Source organism: Seriola aureovittata, chromosome 10 (genome assembly GCF_021018895.1).
Source record: "Seriola aureovittata isolate HTS-2021-v1 ecotype China chromosome 10, ASM2101889v1, whole genome shotgun sequence".
Taxonomy (NCBI): Eukaryota; Metazoa; Chordata; class Actinopteri; order Carangiformes; family Carangidae; genus Seriola; species Seriola aureovittata.
The window spans coordinates 4,522,837-4,545,906 of record NC_079373.1 but is presented as its reverse complement, the minus strand read 5'-3'; the positions used below and the strand labels follow the sequence as shown (position 1 = coordinate 4,545,906).

The 23,070-nt window shown below is 39.7% G+C and overlaps 1 protein-coding gene across 10 annotated transcripts in view; it reads left to right on the top strand.

Moving 5' to 3' along the window:
• LOC130176450 (pleckstrin homology domain-containing family A member 7-like) overlaps positions 1-23,070 on the top strand; it is a 157,866-nt gene that overhangs the window by 76,410 nt on the left and 58,386 nt on the right. For all 10 annotated transcript variants that reach the window (XM_056387548.1, XM_056387550.1, XM_056387551.1 and 7 more), the window contains one exon: positions 3,796-3,879. In XM_056387548.1, coding sequence (XP_056243523.1) covers positions 3,796-3,879 — 84 coding nt within the window. The remainder of the gene's footprint in view (positions 1-3,795; positions 3,880-23,070) is intronic.

Here is a 23,070-nt window from a genome sequence, read left to right as displayed (position 1 = left end):
CTCAAAGGGAAAGATAGGAAAGAAATAATGAAAATATCATTAACTAAAATCTTGACAATGATTAATGAAGTCTAGAAGATACTGCAAACTGTAAATTGATATGGCAAGGTGTACCACTGAAATTGTATAACCATTAAAATATAAACTTTGTATTTTTATCTCGGCCTTTTACAACCGTCAACAGGTTGTAACCACTTCCTGCAGATTCGTAACCATAATGCAAATAAATGACATCACCGGCATCGACCTTGGTGGGTGTTTGTCAGTGAAACCGCACTGACACATGGCTGCAGTGCATTTAGCATCTGCTGTTGAATTTGTCGCAGCTGTGTGAGGAGTCATAACTCACGGCTCATAGGGCTGTCAGGACGATCTGTTTTCCTTTTCATGCTACAACTGATCAATTATAACTCCGTCCTATTCAGACAGTTATTAATTCGTAGAGCTTGAAACAGTGAGTGTATCCCCCTGACAGATGTTACTATCTAGAGCACTTTTTGTCCAGTAAGACTCACTCCTCTGACAGCATGACTAACACCATCTCCAGCACTGTGTTGCTCTCCTCCCTCGTGCATCGGGAGCAAAGGTTCTTCGTGCTCCTCAACAGCCCTTTTTTTTTTTGCATTTTACTCTGCAGAGATTTTTTATGGCCAGCTGTCAAACATTCATGTGTAAATGTGAGTACAGTCCCCTGTAGGCAGTTGTAGGTGCTTCATCTGGGCTTAAGAAACCTCGAAATTCTTTACGTTATGTACTGGATGTGCTTGTTGGTTTTTTTTTTTTTTTGCTTAGTGCCCGACAACTAAACACACAGCCTGTGCACAATGTCATTGTTGTGCTGCCAGCAGTACTGCTCCAAACCACAGTAGAAACAAATATCATACAAAGAAATACAGTAACTGGATAGTTGGTGGAACACCTTTTGTGAACGTTAAGAGATCTTTATGCCTCCAGGCCAAGCGACAGCCAGGCCGGAGACATTATGTTTCTGGATTGTCCGTCCGTCCGTCAGTCCGTCCCATTCTCGTGAATGTGATGTCTCAGTAACGCCTAGAGGGACTTTCTTTAAATTTGACACAAACATTCACTTGGACTCAAGGATTCAGAGGTCAAAAGTCAAAGGTCACTGTGACCTCAAAACATATTTTTGTCCATAACTCACAAATTCGTACGCTAATTGTGACACAGTTGAACTCAAATATCTATAAGGATAAAATGAAGTGATGACATTTTATATCCAAAAGGTCAAAGGTCAACTTCACTGTGACATCATAATGTTCTGCAAAAACATTTCTGGCTGTTATTCAGTGCTGTAACTCAGCAAGGGGAGATTTATATTTCCTGCAACTTGGCTGGTTGGTAAAGACAAACAACGATGAGGCGGTCATTTTAGTTCATGTTGTGTTAGTTTAAACCCTGCTCTCTAACATACATTTCTGTCTCTTTTTCTGACTGGTGTATATTCTCTGTCTTGTGTGTACTGTGTTTAGTTGCCGCTCCTCCTCCTTGCCTCTAGATATTTGCTCAGGGAAAACTTTAACTGACTCACAACAAGTCATTCTGCACATGACTGTCTTAGTGTTTTAACTCTCTCATTTTCCTTTTTCCATTTTCCTTTAAGATGCATATTGGTTAAAGATGCTTACATCTTAATGTGACCTAAAGGGGTAGTATTCTTGCTTTCTTCATTGACAAGTACATCAGCCTCTCACACCCACATAAACACCTACTATTAGCAACTGTTTTTCCAGTTACTTGGAAAAAACAAGATTGTGGCAAGCTGTTAATTCAACATGAGGCAAAATGTTCCTTAAGTAAGTAACAGACATGAAGGTCGTGTTTTATTTTTACAGCCTCTGTAAGTGTTACTGTCATTAGCGCCAGGATTAATAGAAGTAGTAGTAGGAGTAACCCACCTGACAGGAGGGAACAGTGCATCAGCATGAGCTAACGAGAAGGCGTCTACATGGAGTGCATTTAGATGTAACCAGTTTCATTTGGCAAGTTGTGTTGAGGTCTTGTGCTGTGAGCTAATAATGGCGTTGTAAGTCCCTGTTGTGGAACCTGCTGCTGCCATGTCACTGGGTCTCCTGGTAAACCTCGCTGCCCTGTGGGGTTTGATCTTCTGCTACATCAGGCGGGAATTGGTACAGCGTGAGTAATGTGAGCTGCAAGTGAATGGAAAACAGTGTGCCTACGTATTGATTGTTGTCAGAGATGGGAAAGGGGCTCTGAACCTTTCAACACATGCAGTGTATTTGCTGAGTGTGCACAGTGCTCCTCGTCAATGTTGTGCTTCTGCTGGTGACTACTAAGCAGAACTACTGGAGAACTTTAGAGGGCAGGAACTTTTCTCAGAGTTTGTTTGTCTGTGCCACTAGAGATTCTGCTTCAGGCTGCAGCACTGAAGCTATTTTTGCATGTTTGTGAGGCCCTGTTGCCCCTGCACATAAACTTCTTGACGATGTGAATACACTCGTCTAACACCACTGTTACACTAGTATCTAAAGGGTGTATATTTATTAAATAAGCAGGAGAAGTGCTGATAGACTTTCTGCCTTATTGTGGCAACAATAAGGCAGAAATTCTTATTTATATCATCTCATATTTTAGGACAGGTACAGGTTGTTCTTACTAATCTTTAATTTGTTGATAATCTTTAGTTAATTAGTTGAATTTCCTTCTCTTCTTTGATTATAAAGCAGGTCTAGGTTCTATATTAACACTGTGAAAGTATCAAAGCCTCAGTCCACAGAGAAATACACACAGCCTGTATTCAGAAACTGATCCTTAAAACCAGCCGTCAGGACTTATGTAACTTTGTGATGTCACAACAAAGCAGTCACCACTCTCAGCCATGCCCCAAGCCGGCTATATTTTTATTTGATCGCTCAGAAAACAGTCAGCCAATCAGATAGGAAGCTCAAAGCCTCCTCTCTTCTGATTGGCTTACTGACCTGTTGTTACCAGAGCTCCAGAGAGAAGCCTGAGAGAAGATACATTAAGATGGTTTTTGGTTCTTAAAACCACAAATATATCTAAAATATATAAAAATGTCATCATGTTAACAGTCAAGGAAGCATATCAACTATCCTTTATAAAATGTCTTTTTCTTTTGTTATAACTATGTGCTGTCACTCGTTGTGTACGAGGTGTCTGTTTTTTAGAGATGAGAAACTAATTTAGCCCAATAACCTCTGTGTTCATTCACATCAGAGCTGCTGAAACTTGATTATAAAGATCAAAAGACACAGCAGTCTTTGTCAGCTTTCTCTTAACTCCCCAGCACACACACACACACACACACACACACACACACACACACACACACACACACACACACACACACACTGTGACCCTCCATGCCTCCCTGTGTTGTTTACCCAGCCAAATGCTTTTACACCCTGGCTGAGGCTTAGAATGACTGACTGACTCAGTCTATAACTGATGGAGGCCCAGGCCTGCGCTGTCCAGCTTTTTGTGCTGAGCCCAACACTTTCATCCACACAGGCTGTACAGGACAGGCTGGGTGGGGTTGAGTGGGTGGTGGTCCTGCAGTCACCCCTCACATTCTACACAAGGCTGGGAAAGTCAGGGACGAAGGCCCATCAGGGTGTGGAGGTTGGACAGAATCTCCTAAGCCTGCTACTCCTCTGGGGAATGATTGGCCTGTGTGTGCTGTACTTGTGAACAGAGTGGGGGGGGTGAAAATCCAGGGTGATGCCTTCAACATGTTTACAGTGCAACCGAGGTTGCTAATTTTGTCTCCTCTCTCTCCTCCCTCTGTCACTTCAGTCATAACCAGAGGACCACGGCGTTTCGCCATCCTGTGACGGGACAGATTTCTCCAGAGAACGTGGATTTTATCCTGCAAGAACAGTGAGTGATTGACTTCTTTACTTCTCTGCAGCCACATCCATCCATCCAAAAAAAAAAAAAAACTCAGCTGTTGAAATAAAAACATTGATTTGTTGTCAGATCCTTTGGGCTACATTGACTTTCTCCTGCTGTTTTGAGATACAGTATATCAACACTAAAATTGGCTGAAGTTTTTTGTTTCTGTCTTAATATTTGGGGTGAATGTTATAATGTGAGCTATTTATTCACAGTCTGAGTCTGAAAAAAAATCCACAGCTCTTATAGTGAGGGCTGTTTTATGGTTTGTTATAGTCTCTGTTATACTGCAGTTGTCTGACCTTTTATTTAACTATGCCTTTGAAAGTATCTTACCTATACCTGAGAGTTATCACTGACATATTTTCTTATACATCTTTACTGAGTGGATGGAGAGCAGGTTCTGTGAAAGGCTGTCTGTTGATTAAGTGAAGATGTGGGCGTTTCATTTCACCATGGTTGCTTTTTGAACTTTACAACACAATATGGAAGTGAAAGTAGAAGGACAAACAGAGCTGTTGGAGCGATCTCACTGTCTGGTGGTGTTATAGCAGGAGTCAGTCAGGTCTGTCTCTCTCCATTAGAGTTGGAAAGTGCAGCTAAATGTACTTTTAGTTGCATCTGTTTTTCTTGTCTCCTTCCTTGCCCAGAGTTACAGGAGAAGATTAATACCACTCACACATTTTTCTGTTAAATATGAAAGCCAACAGCTAGTTAGCTCAGCTTAGCGTTAAGATTGGAGGCAGGGGGAGACAGCTAACCTTCCTCTGTCCTAAGGTAAAATACATGTGCTGGTTGCCTGGTAACCTCAAGGTAAGTCACTGCAACTTGTCGGAAAATAGTACAGCACATAACCCCCTGTAAAATCACAACTTGTTGCTTGAAGCTTTTTTTTTTTTGTCCAGATTAAACGAACTAGATGTAATGTGTTGATTTATAATCTTCAGAGGTGCTGGTTGTCTGATTTCTAACCTTCGGATCGAGACAGGCTAGCTGTTGGACCCTGTTCCAGGCTTTATGCTAAACTAAGCTCACCTGCTCCTGGCTGTACTTTCAATCTTTTCGAACTTTCATCTATCTCTCGACAAGAAAGTAAATAAGTGTATTTCTCAAAATGTGTAACTATGAGACTCTTCCTTTAATCCTAAACTGGAGGGAGTTTTAGTGTTAATGCTAGGTTCGATTCTCTGATATTCAATTATATTGAATATTGTGATGTTTCCCAATATACACAATGTTTTTCATAATATCAAAACAAAAGTTGTTGAAACATAAAATACAATGATATAATTACATTTTAACCCCCTCCCCCCAGCAATAAAATTGTATATAGCGATATTTGGGCTGGGCTGTATTGAGATAATAAATTTTGGATATCATCCAAGTCTAACTTAGTTTTGTAAAACCAATAAAAACAAATTTGAATAAATAAAAATACAAATATTTGAATAAAAAAAATCAGGATGGAGACTTAGGACACCAAGTCACCGCTTGGAAATGTTTTATTCCAAATTTCTTATTGTAAGTGCAGCTGAGACAAACACAAAGACGTTGGCTTGAGAAATTTTAAAGTTGCAATTTGACACATTTGTTTGTTTGTCAGTGAGAGGAATTATCATCTTTACTCAGCTATGACAGTGTAACCAATTAGGTTAACTGCTCTCAGCCTTCTGATGTTTACCGTCACTTGCCAGCTGATGATGCTTTGTCACTTTAAGAGACCTGGCAAGTGCAGGTCTCTCTGGGATAAACAAGTCAGAGTGTTCACTCACGCCTGTTTAGTCTACAGTTTGTATTGCACTCTAAGGGCTTTGTTTGGGCAAAGATTTCCTGCCAGGGACTAAACCCGACACCAGACTTTCTCCACGATAGCGAGACTGTCTGAAGTCTCAGTTACAAGAGATGGGACACTCTTTTCTCTCGCTGCCCCAGATTGTGATATAGGTCAATACGACAGGTGAATTAGCATGAACACATCCTGTAGCCTGAATATAGAATTAAACAAAAACAAACAAGATAAAAAGTCAAGCAAAGTGTAGCTTCACTTTTAAGAGCTTTTTAGGCACATTTGCACAGGGGGTCTGGTTTGTTTAGAGGCTGTGTGCATTCCTGGGCCCTGCGAGGAAAAATAATTCCACATCTTGCTTCGGGCACTTTTCTGTAAACCAGTTTGGGAAGAATATAACTGAAAATGCAGTTATATGTTTGTCAGTGTTACCATGTTCTCGGATGTTTGTTTTACGGCTTTAGTCGACTGTCTGGAACCAGACTGCAGCTCTGATTATTCCAGTCCTCCTTCCATTTCTTTTCACTCTTCATACCCACCTGCATACACCCTTGAGGTGAAGCTGAATCTGAATGTCAGCTTGCAGCATACATTTGGTAAAAGCATAAAACTGGCACAAAAGAAAAAAAATCAATACTGAATTCATTCCTTTGCAGCAGTCATATGGTACAGTGGAGCATCAGTGCACTTGGGTCAAAGCCCAAGGTCACTGACACTGTTCATCACGACTGTCCTCCTGTAATAAACAAAGCCATAGGTCGTCTGTGTAGCAGCTTATTATGAAGCAGCTTATTACATTTTATTGTTAGATGACCTCTAACTGCTGTAGTAATTATGAAAAGAGCAAAGGAGGAAGTCAGTTGACGCAGTGTGTAGAGCGACAAAATCGGCCTGAGAAGGTGGCTGAGGTGGATAGGTCAACAAAACACAGGAGCGTAACCCAGGAGACCGCTGTTGGTTTCCCCATGAAACATTATTTCTTGTATCCATGACCGTTTCACAGCCTTTACCGTCTGACATATAAAAAAAACACATATATACTGTATATTACATTAAAACAGGTGACTGGTTTTAATGTTGTGACTGATCTGTGTATTTTTTGCCATGAAGCCGTGAAAAATTATTGAAACTACACATTAAGTTTTGAATCAAATTACTAATGGTTCAGAATGAACTCTTAAAATAATAAAAACAGTTACTTGTTTTAATGTTGTGGCTTATTGGTGTATAATAGCAACCATGACAACGAAGGTCCATTAAGCCAAACCACAAACCTTTCCTCAACCTAACCAAAATGTGACCAATCTTCAACCATAACTGTATTTTTATTAGTGTAGGACTCGTTGGTTTATGAGACAAAAAAATACAGCAGCAATAAAGCCGTGTTCTGCCCGGTCTGTTGTCATAGTAAGATAACAGCTTTATTGAATTCTTGTAGCTCTTGTAAGTGACATTATACTCTGTTTTGATAAGAGGCAACATTGTACTGCCCTCTGTGGATCTGTCTATGGCTGTTAATGCCACCATATCATAACACACTGTTTCACAGCCAGTGTAAAACATGAACATGTAGTGACACAAAACAACCTGTAAACAGTAAGTAAAACAGACAAAGGATTGTGCATAAAACCGAAGCATGACGCAGGAGAAAAACACTAAACGTTATAATAATGTATTTCCATAGTGGTCCTGTTCCTCTCCAATCAACGGACTGCTGTTCCCCTGCTACATTACTGACTGAAAGGTGTGACATGCAGATTATAGCAGACAGAACATTACTCATTATACATATTTCACCCTTAAGCTCCAACACAAACCTTCTCCAGGCTGCGGTCTATTTTTACTGACCTGCAGAACTCTTTCATTAATGTAATTAGAATGGCTCGTGTAATTAATACACAGTGTTATGAATACAGAGCAGTTTGGTTGGATTAAAGATTCCTATATCACTCATGGTGATCACCTCACTTATAACTAAAAAATCAAAAACTGTGTGTGTGTGTGTGTGTGTGTGTGTGTGTGTGTGTGTGTGTGTGTGAGTGTGTGAGTGAGTGAAGTGATTGTTTTGTTTAACTGCTTAGTCATGCTGTGATCTTCTGTGTATGTAATTTTCAGGCAAAATAAATAATGGGATTTCCTGAATAAATAAAACTTAACATAATGGTCTTTACTTATTTTGGCTGATGAGACCTGTGTGAGTGTGAACACACCGTGGGACAACTCACAACCTAATGCTTTTTTTTGTGTGTATGGAGTTTGGCAGCTTCAGTTTCACTGATCTTAAACCTGAAGAAAATTCTCATCAGCCAGAATAACTGAAAACATCATCACCTTTTGCAGGATCTTTATCACTGTACAAGTGTATCAAATGACAGAATAGCTTTTATTTCAAGAGGGCCAGAGGAGACTTTCATGTGACTCCCTGCTTCAACTTTCACTTCACCTCCGTCTGGATCTAGGACCCCGCAGCTCCAGTGAAGCTCCGACCTTCACCTGCAGCTCAGGGACCTGAGATCAGTGCTGTCAACCTCTAAAAGACCTAAAGGCCGAGTCCTTCACTCAGCCTCAGAGCTTCAGAGGACACGTTGTTACAGGGGGATATTTCTAAATTAAACTCCTCTAGCAGACTCCTCACAGAGCCTGTCATTCAGCTGAGTGAATACTCCGAGTGTTCTTCAGATTCAATAAATGAGTCTTGATCATTTATATTCATTAAGTCACGGCTTCATGATCAGCGCCACAGTTTGGCAAGAAGTCATGATTATTGTTGCTGATGATTTTAGGAATTAAAGGAGCTATTCGTAAGTTTAGCTATTGCTCTATAGCTAACATTAGCATTACCAGCTGTTTACTTACCAGTCTAGAAGAAACATTGTGAGTTCATAATCAAACTTCATTCCTTTACTCGCCAACAGCTGTCAGCAGAGGTGGAAAGCAACACCAGCTGTCTTCTTGTCTTGTCTTGTCTGTCTCTTGTCTCTATCACATCTTTTCTTCCACTGAAGTTAGCATGCTAACCAGCTAGCCCTAGCCTGTCTCATCATCATTCTTATAGCGACTCACTGTAGCCTCCAACCTGCCCTGAAGGCGTAGCACTGCTCAGAGGGCGTTTATAACCTTTTGTCTTGTAAACACAAAGATGGCTGAAGCTCTTGTCAATAGACAATCACCACCACCTGCTCCCACCAAGAAACCACGTTCAGCGGCAGAGAAAACTTATACACAGCCTCTTTTAACTGTTTTAAACTAAAACAAAGATAGACTAAATTTGTATTTTTTTTTTTTAAATATTACTGCTATGTCAACATTCTGTTTGTGGTAAAATGAAGTTGTGCCATCAAATAGACGAGGCATCACCTAATACATTTCTTATGACCTTTCTCTTCTCTTACATTCTTCATTCACAACCTTTTGCTGGCATTTTGTCATTCTTTTTAAGAATCCGCTCTGACTGTTGCCTGTTTGTTTACTTGTAGGAACTGTAGAGAATCCTGTTGGTGCTTTTATTGCCTTGAATGAAACATATGATCCCATATTCAGAAAGTGTTTGAATGAAGGAATGCAATTTGGCTGCACTTGACACACGTCACTGCTGCACAAGTTTTTATGCCTCCGCGCCGGCGACAGCCAGGACTGGAGGCATCATGTTTTGGTGTTGTCCATCTGTCTCGTGAACGCGATATCTCAGTAACACCTTGATGAACTTCTTCAAAGACACAAATCTCTGATTAGATGTTGGTGGTCAAAGGTCAAGCTCTGTGTGACCTCACAAAAAACAGTTTTGGCCTCTTGAATGTGATATCTCACGACCACCTTGAGGTCATTTCTTTAGATTTGACACAAACATTCCCTTGGACTCAAAGATGTAGCTGATTAGATTTTGGTGGTCAAAGGTTAAATGTCACTGTGACCTCACAAAACATGTTTTTGGCCAATACTTAGGAATTCATACACTAATTATGACACAATTTAACACAAATGTCAAAGAGTTAAAATGAAGTGATGAAATTTTATATCCAGAAGGTCAAGTTCAACTTCAATGTGACACATAATGTTCTGCAAAAACACACCAGGCTGTTATTCAGTGCTGTAACTCAGGAAGAGGAGACTGTGAACATATTTCCTGCGACTGGTTGGCAGAGGTGCTAATTTTATATATTTATTTTAAACAAAACACAAAAACTATACAATAAAGCCTATGGCCAAACAACAGCATGGAAGAATAAAACTGGAAATATATTCTTTGTGTTATGAGACTTAATTATTTCAGAGATTTAAATCTCTCACAGAGAACCTCTCACTGTGGTGAAAAGCATATAAAACTTTCAACATCCACTTTCCCCCTCAGAACTCAGTAAAAGAAAGGTTTTCAGCACTTGGGGAACAATTATGAAAGAAAGATGATCATAGTTATTGTGTGTCCCATTGTAAAAGCTATTTCAAAGTGTTATTGCAGGTGCACTGGACAGTAACATCAGCTTATCATGTTTTAATTCTTCTTGAGCAAATTTGAGCCAAATTCAGTCGCTAGTTCAGTGAAGAACAATTAATAGAGCTTTTGTAGCTGCTAATCTAATGAAGACACACATTAAAATATAATGAAGTTTGACTGCAGAGGCTCCATTTCTAGAAACCTATTTTCCCTTCTCATTTTTTCCCCTTTTGGTCACCATCTCATTGTTTTTCCATTTCCTGTTCTCTCTATTTCCATCAGTCCCACCCAATCACTTCTTCTGCCATTTTGCTTTTCCTGCCTTCCCTGCTTCTCTCAGTACTCTGCCTGCTTCATTCTTCTTCTTTTTCTTCTATCTTATCTTCAGTCTCACCTTATTTACACCCCTTTATCCCTCGTCTTTCTTCACACTTGCATCTTGCCGTCGTTCTGTTGTGTATAATTTTGAATGTATCAAGTTAAATCAATTTAAATTGACTCATTAATGCAGCCTAACTCAATGTTCTTTTCATTTTGACGTGCGTGGTACATGAGAGACAATAAATGTGACCTTGTCACTCCAGGATGGATCCGACTAGTGTCAGAAAAACATTGAAAATCACACGTAGATGCAGTTTAAAAAAAAAAAAAAAAAAAAAGCAGTAATAGAAATGTGTATTATTGATGCTCAGATGAAACCATGTCTTATTTGGTGGCAGACTTCAGTGTACCTCGCTTCCAGGCAAGTGTGAGTTGTTTCCTTTTCTTTTATTCTTAGCATTCAAAGTCTCTTTTCACATGTGGGCATTTCTGCCAGCCTCCCTTTTCTGGCGTTGTGTCTTTTTCATGTATCCACAGTGTTTGGTCACTGAGCTTCAACACCTCTCCCAGTCTGATATTGGTCTCTCTCTTCACTCTCCTTTCTACATCTCATGTTTTTCTTTTACCTAATGCCCTTTCTCTCTGCATCACTCCCCCAGACTCTCCTATTTTTTTTTAATCTGTCCCTCATCCCTCTTTCCCTCTCTTCCCTCCATCTCTCTGTTGTAGATGAGGTGGGTGCAGGTTACATTTCCCCTCGCTATGTTCTGATGGATCTGTCTTATTAGCAGCTGCGTAGGCGTGAAGCAGGCCTGTCCAAACCACTATGATAATGTGTCGGCTATACACACACACACACTTCACTCGTGTGTGTGTGTATATTTGGCTATTATACTTGCATTATAGTCTGTCTCAGTGTAATATTGATGTATTACACTCAAGGATGTTCTTTGCTGTAACACCTGCCAACGTAATAACAGCGCACAAACGTAAAACAAAATCTGAGGCTTTTAATGTAATAATCGCACAAATGTGATACATTTCCCACAAACCTAATAGCGGTTGCCTACTACAAACGTTATACGTAATTCTACATTTGCAAGGATTTTTTACATTTGTGGGACGGTGAAAATCTTCAGCTTTCAAAATTGTAACAACATCCCACAAATGTTCCACTTTCTCTGTCTTTCTTTCTCTCTCTCTCTCTCTCTCTGCAACACGCATGCTGCTTTATCATTCTTTGTCAGTTCACAGAATTGTTTTGAGGCACATAAATATCTTGTTTAAATAGATGTTTTTTTCGCCTCTTGTAATGTAGATTTCTCTGCAGCAGCGTCATCTGTGTTTCAGTAGCCTACCTGTCCAGCACCACGGACAGCGCATGGACAGGTCGATGGCCGAGACCCTGACAGGCTGAAAAGTCTCTTGTCACACTCTTAAGAACATTCAGGTCAAGCTCGGGTAGGATGGGTACGGGTCTTAAAAACCCCTGACATCACTACTTTTGACATAGCCTTTTCTTGTATAGGTTCTTAACTGTTTAGACCCTATCACATCACCTGCTACTATGTTTGTGGGAAATGTGTTATGTTTGTGGGATTATTACATTAAAAGCTGCAGATTTGCATTACATTTGTGGTTTATTATGTTTGTGGGCTGTTGTTGTTAAGTTGGCAGATGTTACACTGTCACTCAAAATACCAGCTTCATAAAGGAAGTCGTCGAGGGTGATGCATTATGGGTTCATTAGACCAATTAAATTCATACGTGAATATTCAATACAGAATCTACCAGAAACAAGCAATTCATAAATCTAAATCACAGTGTGTCAGACTGATGGGCTGGAAATTCAGCACCGGCTCTATATTTAATTGAACTCTGTTATTTTGTGTTCATAGGTTCAAAAATGTGTAATGAAGATGTACAAACTGTCCTGGGCTACATTTATAGAAAACAGTGCTTTAACTGAACCTTTTCAGCTAACCTGGGTCATTGCTCATGGTATACATGTGACACTTGGACTGAAAAAATAGTGTACGCTTGTTTTTAAGAAGCTTAATTTTATATACAATATCTGTGACATACATTGTAAGCTTCAAAAGACCTTAGATCGTACTTTGCAAAGTGGTGAGGACTTGGAAACGTAAATTTATGGCATAGTTACAGTATGCTCAAATTGGTGTATGAATCAAAGTAAATATTTCTCTGGTACGGTGGCCCTGAGAGCTCAACACATTGCAAACGCAAGAAAACACATGCAAATAGACAAAAAAAAAGAGCTCATTCAAAAACGTGCTGCAAATACTCACAAAACCAGCAAGTCCCAGCCTGGTTCATCACGTTTTAGTGTCCCCCGGAAACACTTGCACTGTAGTCTGTGCTGCTTGATGTATGTTTCTGTATTGGCTTGTGTTGTGTGTATTTGCAGCACATGTGCTGTCAAATTAATGATGTTTTCTGAATTTGCTTGTTTTCTTAAGTTGCAGTTACTTTTGAGATGACAGTGACAAATATGATGATTCTGAATATACAGTATAGAAACGGCAATATATAAGAATATAGGAAGCCTGGAGCCAGAGGGCTAATAGCTTAGCATTAAGACTTGTATCAGGGAAAAGCAGCTGCCAGAGTTCAAAAAGATGCCCAACAAAACCTCTAAACTCACCCATTAACTAGTGTTTCATTTTTTAGTCTGCACACAAACAAAAATATAAGCAGTTTGTGGTTTCACTGGAAGTAATGTGTCAGAAAATATCGAGCCAAGCTAGCTGTTTCCCCCTGTTTTCAGTCTAAGCTAACTGCATCCTGCCTCTAGCTCTATAGCTAACACACATAAAACATAAGACTGGTATCGATCTTTCCATCTCTTTGAAAGAAAGCGATTTAACATATTTCCCAAAATGTCAAAGTTTCTTTTAAATTGAAATTTGTTTTAAGTCGTATTTTGTAAATAAGACTGCCAGTCTTGATTGCCTCCTCACATAGAGGAAATATTGAAACTGCTCTTAACAGACATTTCTGTTGTATTTGAGTCTATAGAGCTGAAATTTGAATCCAGTCTTTTAATCACATTACACCATTGCCAGTAATATTTAAATTTGATGATCTTGTGTGTGTTATTGCTATTGGGTTTTAGTTTAATACTTCTAAATTCCCTTCAAATAATTTGTGCTTGTGTCATTCATCTATAATAATGGATGATAATGTTTATATAATGATTTCCATGTTTGGTTGTAAATACTCATAAAATGCTTCTTAATCAACTACAATGCACATTTCAAAACAAAGACTTTGTACTTACTGTTAATGTATGTGGGAGTCTGGGATTATTTATATCCACCTTCTCTTAGCTGTGAACCCTAATTATCGAATTACCATCGCACCACTGCAAACAATGCAATAGAAACCATTTCAGCTGTTGCCCCAGATGCTATCAAAAACATCTGTTGTGCTGTTTATTTAAAGCTTCAAAGAGGCCTTGAAGCACGTGAGGTTTCACTGAGGCCAGAGCTCTTTTTCAAACTTTTATATTCATTCAAGGATGGAGCTTTTTACTCAACCAAGCTGGTCTTTTTCAGCATCACCCTGCTTCACCTTCATGTACTTACACACACATTCATTCCTTATTTCTGTCGGCCACCGAGCCTCTCAGCTGGAGCTGAGCTAACCTTTGAGATTACTGCTGCCCTGTCGACGCCACATGCTGGCACATAAGTTGTGGAGTTCACTGGAGCTGATATTCTGGTATATATATGTCATCGCCACCATCCTCAGCATCGGCTCCAGCTCCATCAGCCAGACCCCCACTCCTTTTTTTTATTTTTCATTATTTGATGTCAATGTCAACTTTGATGGAGGCATAAGCTCACAGTCCATCAAAGCAAAGATGAAACTCCATCTGAGAGCGTTAGTAGCAGCAGGGTGCGGCGTGTATGTGTGTGTATGGGGGCTGGCGTTGGAAGGCCTGCTCACGAGGGGTTATCACGGATTAAAGGGGCTAAAGTGTCAGGACTTTACAGCTCCTAGGAGTGCGTTATCAACTCTTATTTTGGCAGCAGGAGAGATGGAATAACTTCCTTGGCTGCTGCTGTCTCGGTCTCAGTATCTGTCTGCATCTCAAGTGTGTCTAAGTCTATTCGCACCACGTCTGTCTTTCCTCTCGTCAGCGGCTTTAGGGTCGTGGAAAACCTGGAAATTAGCATCATTGAAACAATCGGAACGTTTCGTTTTCCTGGATAGCCCGAGGAAATGTCAATTTTAGGTTTCTTACTGTGTTCCCATATATACTGTGTTATTCCAGGCTTTATTGATAATTCTAATAAAGAAATTTCTTCAGACTTTTTAATTTCCTGCACAACGCTGTGGGAGGGCATGATTTAAATCTCTCATCTCCTGTTTGTCATGCACTATAGTCTAGATTTAAAGAGAACAAAAAAAAATATTTTTCCCTTAATATTCATATTGTTTAATCTTTCATGGTGGTTTTAGCTTTTTAAAAAATGTTACTGCCTCAGCTGCTGAACTGATTTTCCTTGCAAGCATCTCAGGAAGTTTTTGTCAACTTGTCATGTTTAAATAGTAGCTGAGTTTCACTGACACAGGGCCAGCCTGCCTGGTGTAGCTCTTCACTATATAAATGGAGATGAACTGAATTCCTGGCTGGCGATTGGCACGTCTCTTCCCTTTGTCACATTTGTGTCTTTCAAGTTCTTCCTCCATGTTACTCCACTCTGTCCCTCTTTGTGTTCTTGTCTGTTCTCCCTCTAGCTCTCCAGATATTTTACTGTCTCTGACCCTTCCCCTGCTCATTGGTATGGGATCTGGTGATTTTTAAGGAAGCTACGCCAGCAATGTGATGAGTGCTTCGCCAGGGGCGCAGCATGGCAACGCTTTGGTTGACTGTTGCCATAGCAGCAGTGTGGAATTGAAACCGAGGGATACAGTTGTAGATGGAATGTGTGGTTGGGTTAAAGAGTGCCTCTCTCACTCACTCTGAGTATTTAAATCAACTATTAACTATTTTGGTAGTGCACAGATGTGTTTAGCCTAGCTTAGCATGAATATTACTCTAGCTATACTCTGCATAGGTTTCCAGCATTATGGGATGGTAACAATGGTATCAGTGTGACAGACTGCAGAAAACGAGCCCTGTGCAGAAGCTTGTTGGGGTGAATGGATGGGTCAACAAAACAACAAGCAATTCACTCAGCAGACGATTCGACTCCTGTGCAAAACCAGCAGTTTATGTTGTTTCTATTATCCATGACCGTCCCACAACTGCAACCTCATTGTTATTATTGTAACCATGACAATGAAGATGGTCTAATCTTAAGGAAGTACTTATCTTAACTCAAAACACAATCTTTTCCAAAACCTAAACAAGTAGTTTTTGTGGCTAAAGCTGTCCAAACCCTCAGTGTTCCATAAGGTTAGCTGCATGTTTAACCAGGGTCCGGCACACCTGCTGCCGCAGCGGCACTATTTTAGGAAACACTCCTATGGGTTGTATTAGAGGGTTGGAGCAAACGACCTATATGTTGTTGAGGTTGGAGGAGTTTTACATTTCTGTTTAAGTACAAACAAGACACAAGATCTTAGTTAGTGAGCTCTAAAGGTACTTGTCGGCATATTTTTCGTCAGAGCCAGGTTAGCTGCTTAGACTAAACTCATTGCTCCACAAGATTGATATTGATCTTTTCATATTACTCTTGGGTGAAGAAAAAAAGCGGAACTTTTTCTTTCTTTCTTTTTGTCTTTTTTTCTGAAACACATTAACTCATAGGTCTGCAACCGTCAGAGACAAAGAAGTTTTAAAAGTATTTTTAAAAAACTGACTGAAAAACTGACAGTCAAAACGAACCACAAGTAAGTCACCAATGAAAGACTTTCCTGCAGCGGAGTGGGCATGCAGCATAAGACAATTTTGCCCCATCAACATCATGGAGTAAGATCACACTGAAGGATTTGTTAAGACACAAGTGTCAGGGAAAAACACTTTGTGGGAAATGGAGATGCAGTAGGTGGATTTTTTTTTTGGAGAATTGTTATTCCAAGTAATATTCTTCTGAAATGGGGACCCTGGATCTCCATACCAACATATTTAAAAGGAACTTTTTAAGTTCTTACTGTTCGTCCTGACATAAAATTGGGGGGACTTGGGGTTAACAGTGTGTCAGTGCTGAAATAATGATCTCCACACTGCTTGGATTTGGGGTACCTGTGTTTTTCTTCCAGAAAATCTATTGTACCTCTGAATGTTTTGGTCTGCAGCATTCGTCAATTCATACAGTGAGAGTCTAACTGTATTTAAATGTCAGCTGTACCTGTGTGGGCTGCCAGCTACATATATCTTTTTTTCTCCATATTTTTCCACATTATTTTTTCAATATAACACTGTTGCTGTTATATGTGTGTGTTTTACATGTGGCTGTGGTTGTGGGAGTTTGCAAAGTTTTTTAGTGTCTTGAGTGACTTTAACTGTTTTCTTGAGAGTTATCATTAAAATACAGGAAAAGCCTTGTTGTAAAATGTCAGAATCCTTTCGACAATTATTTTTTCCTGCATGACTAAATCTTCCTCTTGGCCTTCTTTGTTGTGTGCATGGCCGCTTTCTCCTCCCACAGACAAGCAAACTGCTTTCCTACTGAGGAGACAATACATGACCTCCCATCCATACTGTACTGTCACTCTTGACTCATGGCCAATATCACTGAGTGAGATTAATATGCAATATTTTTTGGATCTGGGTTGCTGCCCTGTCGTGTTCTCACTGGGGCTGTTGTAAGTGTTGGTCGTCCTTATTTTCAGTAATGTATGCACATGAGAGTCGGAGAAGCACTACGCACATTTCCAGCAAGACCAGAAGGAAAATGACTTAAAGATTTTTTGCAGAAGCTGAACATGGTGTTTTGCACTGTTTGTCTTGAGCTGTCATTAGTGATATCTGGTCCCATATTTCCATGTATTTTTTTTAATGATGGGCTGTGAGTATTAGGCTTGCACAGTTTATTTTCAAGCTTCTAACTTTTGAAGTCACTTCAAAGGATTGTCTTTGGGTTGGGGTGAAATAACAGCCCAGTGCATTTTGGGTAGATAAGTTGATTTCTCTGAAGTGATTGCCCCATTAGGTTCCATCCCTGCATCACTTCCTTTCATTTGTCAAAATTCGTCCTTCAGTGAAGTGTTATTAAGAGGGTTCTCCAGTGATTTAGTATTGCACTTCAATGAAGCTGGGTGACTCTTAAGAGACAGATATTAAAAAAGAAAAACTGAAGCAGCAGAGAATGAGATATCTTGATTTTTATGCCTCTGGTCCAGCAACAACCAGCGGCATTATGTTCTCAAGTTGTCCATCCATACGCCAGTCCATACTAACATACGTCCGGCCCATTCTCATGAACGCGATTTCTCAACGCCTGGAGGGACTTTCTTCAAATTTGGTGCAAACATTCACTTGGATTCAAGGATGAACTGATTAGAATTTGATGGTCAAAGGTCAAGGTCATTGTAACCTCTCAAAAGGCATTTTAGCCATACCTCAAGAATTCATACACAATCTAACACTAATTTCTAATAGTATAAAATTATGACATTCTATATCCAAAAGGTCAAAGGTAAACTTCACAGTGACGACATAATATTTTCCAAACCACTTCTGGCTATTATTCAAGAGAGAGATTGTGACCATATTTCCTAAGACTTCACTGCTTGGTGGAGGCATACAACTGCAAGGTGCTAATTCTAATCTCTAGTATTGGTGAAACCTGATGTAACACATCTCTAGATGGCTTTGGTTTCAAGTGGTTTCCAGAGCCACAGAAGATGCTGATTAGTTAAGTACTCGATTAGTTGCGATGAGTGAACTGAAGTTCAAAAGGTGTGAGCCGCTGACTGTGGCTTTGATGGTGTAACAGGAATATACAGCAGCACCTTCGAAAGACAGAAATGGTGTCATTTGTCTGTTTGCTATTACCTCTCAGCTCTCTGGTCTCCTGCATCCATCAGTCATCAACCAGAGGGGGGGGACGCTGCCTCGATAGGCAATGAAACCTGCATCACTGCCTGCATTGTCTTATGTTGTTGTGTGCAATGGAGGCATCCAAGCTCAAAGATTGTATGTTTCACTTTGTAATTACTGATCTTCATGATTATTTCAGTTTATTACACGGCTTTGTTGATGCCTACATTCTGATTGGGTGGCGGTGGATTCTGTTTTGTTTTACTCAGCGACTCACGACTGCTGTCGTATCTGAATCTTGTTGTTGATTTCTAATCAGAATAAACCGCCCACACACTGAACATGTGACTGTGTGTCACATGGAGACATTGATAGAAAGGCTGTAAATCAATTTAACTTGGGCTTAACTCGTGTGTTTGTGCCCTGAGGTCAGAATTGCTGGATTGTAACTGGATATTTTATATTTTTAACAATAAGACCAGCTGGGAAAATCATGGCAGGGAAATAAAACATATCAAGCTTTTGCCCCCAACTGCATCTACTACAATGTTCACGCCCTTGAGCAGAGTACTTAAATCAAAGCTGCTCCACTGGAACTGCTTTGTAAACTCCCCAAATGTGATTTTAAAACTTACTGCATGTTGACTTACTGAATGATGTCTCACAGTGCAATCACCCAAACTAGAAATTTCATGTCTTTTCTATTTAAGCAATCAGAAACTCATTGTTGATTCTCCTTGTTGGTTGCACCACAAGGACAATACATCTTGAATTATTGCGGATTGAAGACATTAAACTGATATTGTTTTGTCTAGGGTGGACTACAAATCTTAACTTTTATAGCAGTGAATTTAGGATATGATGGTTAATCAATTTTTTAATCAAACTTCTTCAGACACAGCACACAAACAAACAAAAAGAATAAATAACATTTAAAGTAGACTGACAGAATAAAAAAAAAAAAAAAAACATAAATCATTAGTGAGGACAAGACACTGCAAATAACCAAGACTTCCTTGAGAGGCTGATTGGTTGAACTCCTATATAACTCCTTGACATTGACAGTGTGCTGTTCAAAGAAAGCTGCCAAAGCTTTAAGAAACTGATGTCTGGTGCATTTTAAAGTGTCACACGAACACACCACAAATCAGCAAAATCAACAAAGTCTGTATAAAATGTCAGACTTTTAATGTGTACTTTCCAAGCAGCAAAAATGAAGCCAACAGTGAGTCAATCCCCATAGAGTCCCATGTTAAATGCCAAACTTTACAGCAGAAATGTTTACTGCCTGGTACAAAAAATAGTTTTCGTCTCTATAGGAAATTTCCTCCTTCATGACAACCGTACAGGGGGTGAATTATTATATAACTCTCCTGTTCAAATTTTTATTAAGGCTTAAAGTTATGCATAATTGAGGGGGTGGCCACTTTGAGTGACAGGTGGGTGAGTCTCGGCTCCACACACGCCCCACCTCTTTGCCCATTTTTGGATTCGCTGGGAGTTCGGCGGAGTCAGACGCTGCCAAAGTGGCGATGGCAGAGCAGCTCACTCTGAACTTCAAAACTGCTCTTCAAAAACCTGTGGGTGACATCACAGTGGCTCCGCCCATCTCTATTTACAGTCTATGGTAATGTCATGCTCTGATTGTTTACACAGTGGAAAAAATATAAAATCAGTAGTGAGAGTACCACTTTTCGATCTGCTACTTTTCTGTTTTTTTTTTTAAGTGTGTCACTCTCCTTTCGTGCTGTCGCTCTTGAATTACTCAATCCCTTCATCTTTTCCCTTTTTTTTCCTTCTTTTTACTTCTTCTCTTGTCCTCAGTTGAATTTGTTTCACTTCGATCAGATTCAGAGAGGCTTGTTGGCTCAGTGAAAGTTGCCTAAATTGGTTTTGAAACCAGCAATGAAGCCCATGAAACATAATATAAAAAAAAGAATTGTAAGTAGTTGAAAAATCTGTAATGAAAGCTGGGTTTAAATAAAGGGATATAGTCCTGATTTACTCTTCACTGTGGCAGGTTATAGTACGATGGGTTGTCACTTATTTTGCTTTCGCTCTTGAGTTCCCTCTTTGAGCTCCTTCTAGCTTTCTCTATTTATCTGCAAGTGTTTCCCTCTGTGCTTCTTTCTCTCCTCTTCCTCCCTGTTTGCTGCAAAGAGGTAAACAGTTTACCACCAACAACCTCGTCCTCTAATGGCATTTGAAGTAAATGAGTGGGTTGTGTTGTTTTGAACCTCCAGGAACTTTGTCACTTATGAATTAATTCATGAAAAGAGGAGGCCTGCAGTCCTCCTGAGTGAGCGCTAGCTAACACTCAAAGGCTAAATTGTCTCCCTTAAGACTGAACTTCAGGATCTGCTTTTTTCTTCAGTGAAGGAAGTTGAACTCACGTAGGAAACTCCCAGTAGAATCTGTCCTTTATGGCAGACAGAGAAAGTGAGCCTTGTATACTAGAAAGCAAAAGTCTAATTTCTCTGGTTTTCTAATATTTCTGTGCAGAAATCTTTTACGTCATCTCGCTTTCCATCTCGGTCTCTTTGTCCAGAAACGCTCTTGTCGTTCTCTTGCTATGCTCTGCAAATGGAAGCACATCAAAAGCTGAATAATATGACAAAATGTCCCCAAAGCCTTAAACAACAAGAAAAACTTATTATCGGCCAGCAGTGCCTGTCTATGTTTTGCTGTTTGGAGAGCGTAAAGTTTGCCCAACATTAGCTCTTAATCACAGAACAATGACTTTCCCTGATACCAGTCATTTAAAAAAAAAAAATCACTTCTATTTAAATCTTTCCAGTGAATACATTATTTTGACTCAGACTTTGATGAAAATGCATCTAATTTACATTTAATAGTTCCTGACCTTTCACAAGTTTGCATGAAATTCTCTTGACAGCAGAATGAAAACAGAGCTAATGTCTCTCTCTCTCTCTCTCTCTCTCTCTCTCTCTCCTTCTCTCTCTCTCAACCCACCCACACCACATTTGAGAGATTTACATTATGCAGCTGTAGATAGACGTTGGTAGTGGGCTGAAACTGGTGGATGTGTCGGTGTGTTACAGTGCAGCCTGTAAATATGGAGGGCGGAGATGAGAGTGCATTCAGTCTGTTGATTTGTGTAAGAGAGAGAGAGAGAGAAATACAGGGAGGACGGCTGCATCGTACAACAGAATCTTCTTTACAAGACAGACCAATATTTCAAATAATTACAAAAATATCTTTAAATCAGACTAATTAGAGCATTTCTAAAAGAGCAGTTATCAGTAATAGAGAAGCCTCAGAGACAGTCAGATGAAATAAAGCAGCTTCAAGTAAGAGTGATTTATTTGAAAAAGATAGAGGAGTCTGTGTTTGAGAGAAATAGAGCTCTAGGTAATTAGGTTTGATTCTTGCATGGAGGAATGCATTACATTGCCACCGTTTTCCCCTCTGAAACTAATCAGACAAATTTATACATATACTCCGCCTGGTGTCAGCCCGCTGACAATAAAAGATCCAGCTCATCTGTCTCAGCCGCCTCACCACAGTGCGACAGCAGCAATGACGCGGCTGTCATCGTGCACAGAGACACTGAGCGCTGCCAGCGAGCAGGCAGTCACGTTTTTGGTGGGATTTGTTGTGTGTGTGTGTGTGTGTGTGTGTGTGTGTGTGTGTGTGTGTAGTCTATTCAACCTGCACCGCTCTATAGATGTAAATGTTAAATGTATAATGTTCAGATGTCATTCACAGTCGAGGGTAGATAAGTAGTAATGAAAAGGTAAAATAAAAGTAGAAAAGTAAAATAACCAAACTTTGTGATATTCATCTGTCTCTGTTTCTATAACATGAAAGCAATAGAAGATGAAATGATTGGTTTGTCATTTTTTTTTATACCACCATAAGTCAAATACTCATTCAGTCACGATTTTCTCTCATGATATTGATTGTGTATTAGAAGTGAACGTGCTCTTACACTGAAGAAGCCCACTGTTCTCCTCATCCTGTTAATGCTTAAAGACGTCGAGAGCTGCGCGTGGTATGAGTCTTTATGTGACTTTAGGTTTCTTTTTGTGTCTTAGGACATATACGCAAGCAGCAGACATGTATATGTATCTCGTGGATGTGTACTATTGGTTGTAATCATAAGCTGATATTTAATCAACTGATCTCTGTTTGTTTCTTTGTCCCTTGTTCTTCGTTCTAAAAAAAGATTAGCCCTCTATTGTTGGGACAAGGAACCCTTAAACTTGCCAACTTTGTGTGAGCTGTGTCCCCTTATTGATCAATATTAATCTTATTATCAATCCTTGGGTTGATCAGTGTCTGTGCTTCAGTGGAAAATCCACCACAGTAACATTTTGCACTAGTACTTTACTAGTTGAAACATGCTCCTTCCAGTGGTATAACTATATTCAGGCTAGACTTTGTCATACATGGGCAATATGCACTTGAGATACAGTTGTGAAATCATAGTTTTCATTTTGAATTCCTCATAAATCACACATTTTGATTTCCTCCAGACATGCACCTAGTTGCTAAGAAAGTATTGTAACATGAGTATTACACATATAAACCAAGCGGATATGTTTCAGCGTGAGGATCTAGTGGGCTCCGACGGACGAAAAGATTTTTTTGAATACAATTTTCATGAAGTCATACATTTGCAGTTATGCAGCTGCAGGCGAACCATTTTAGTAGTTA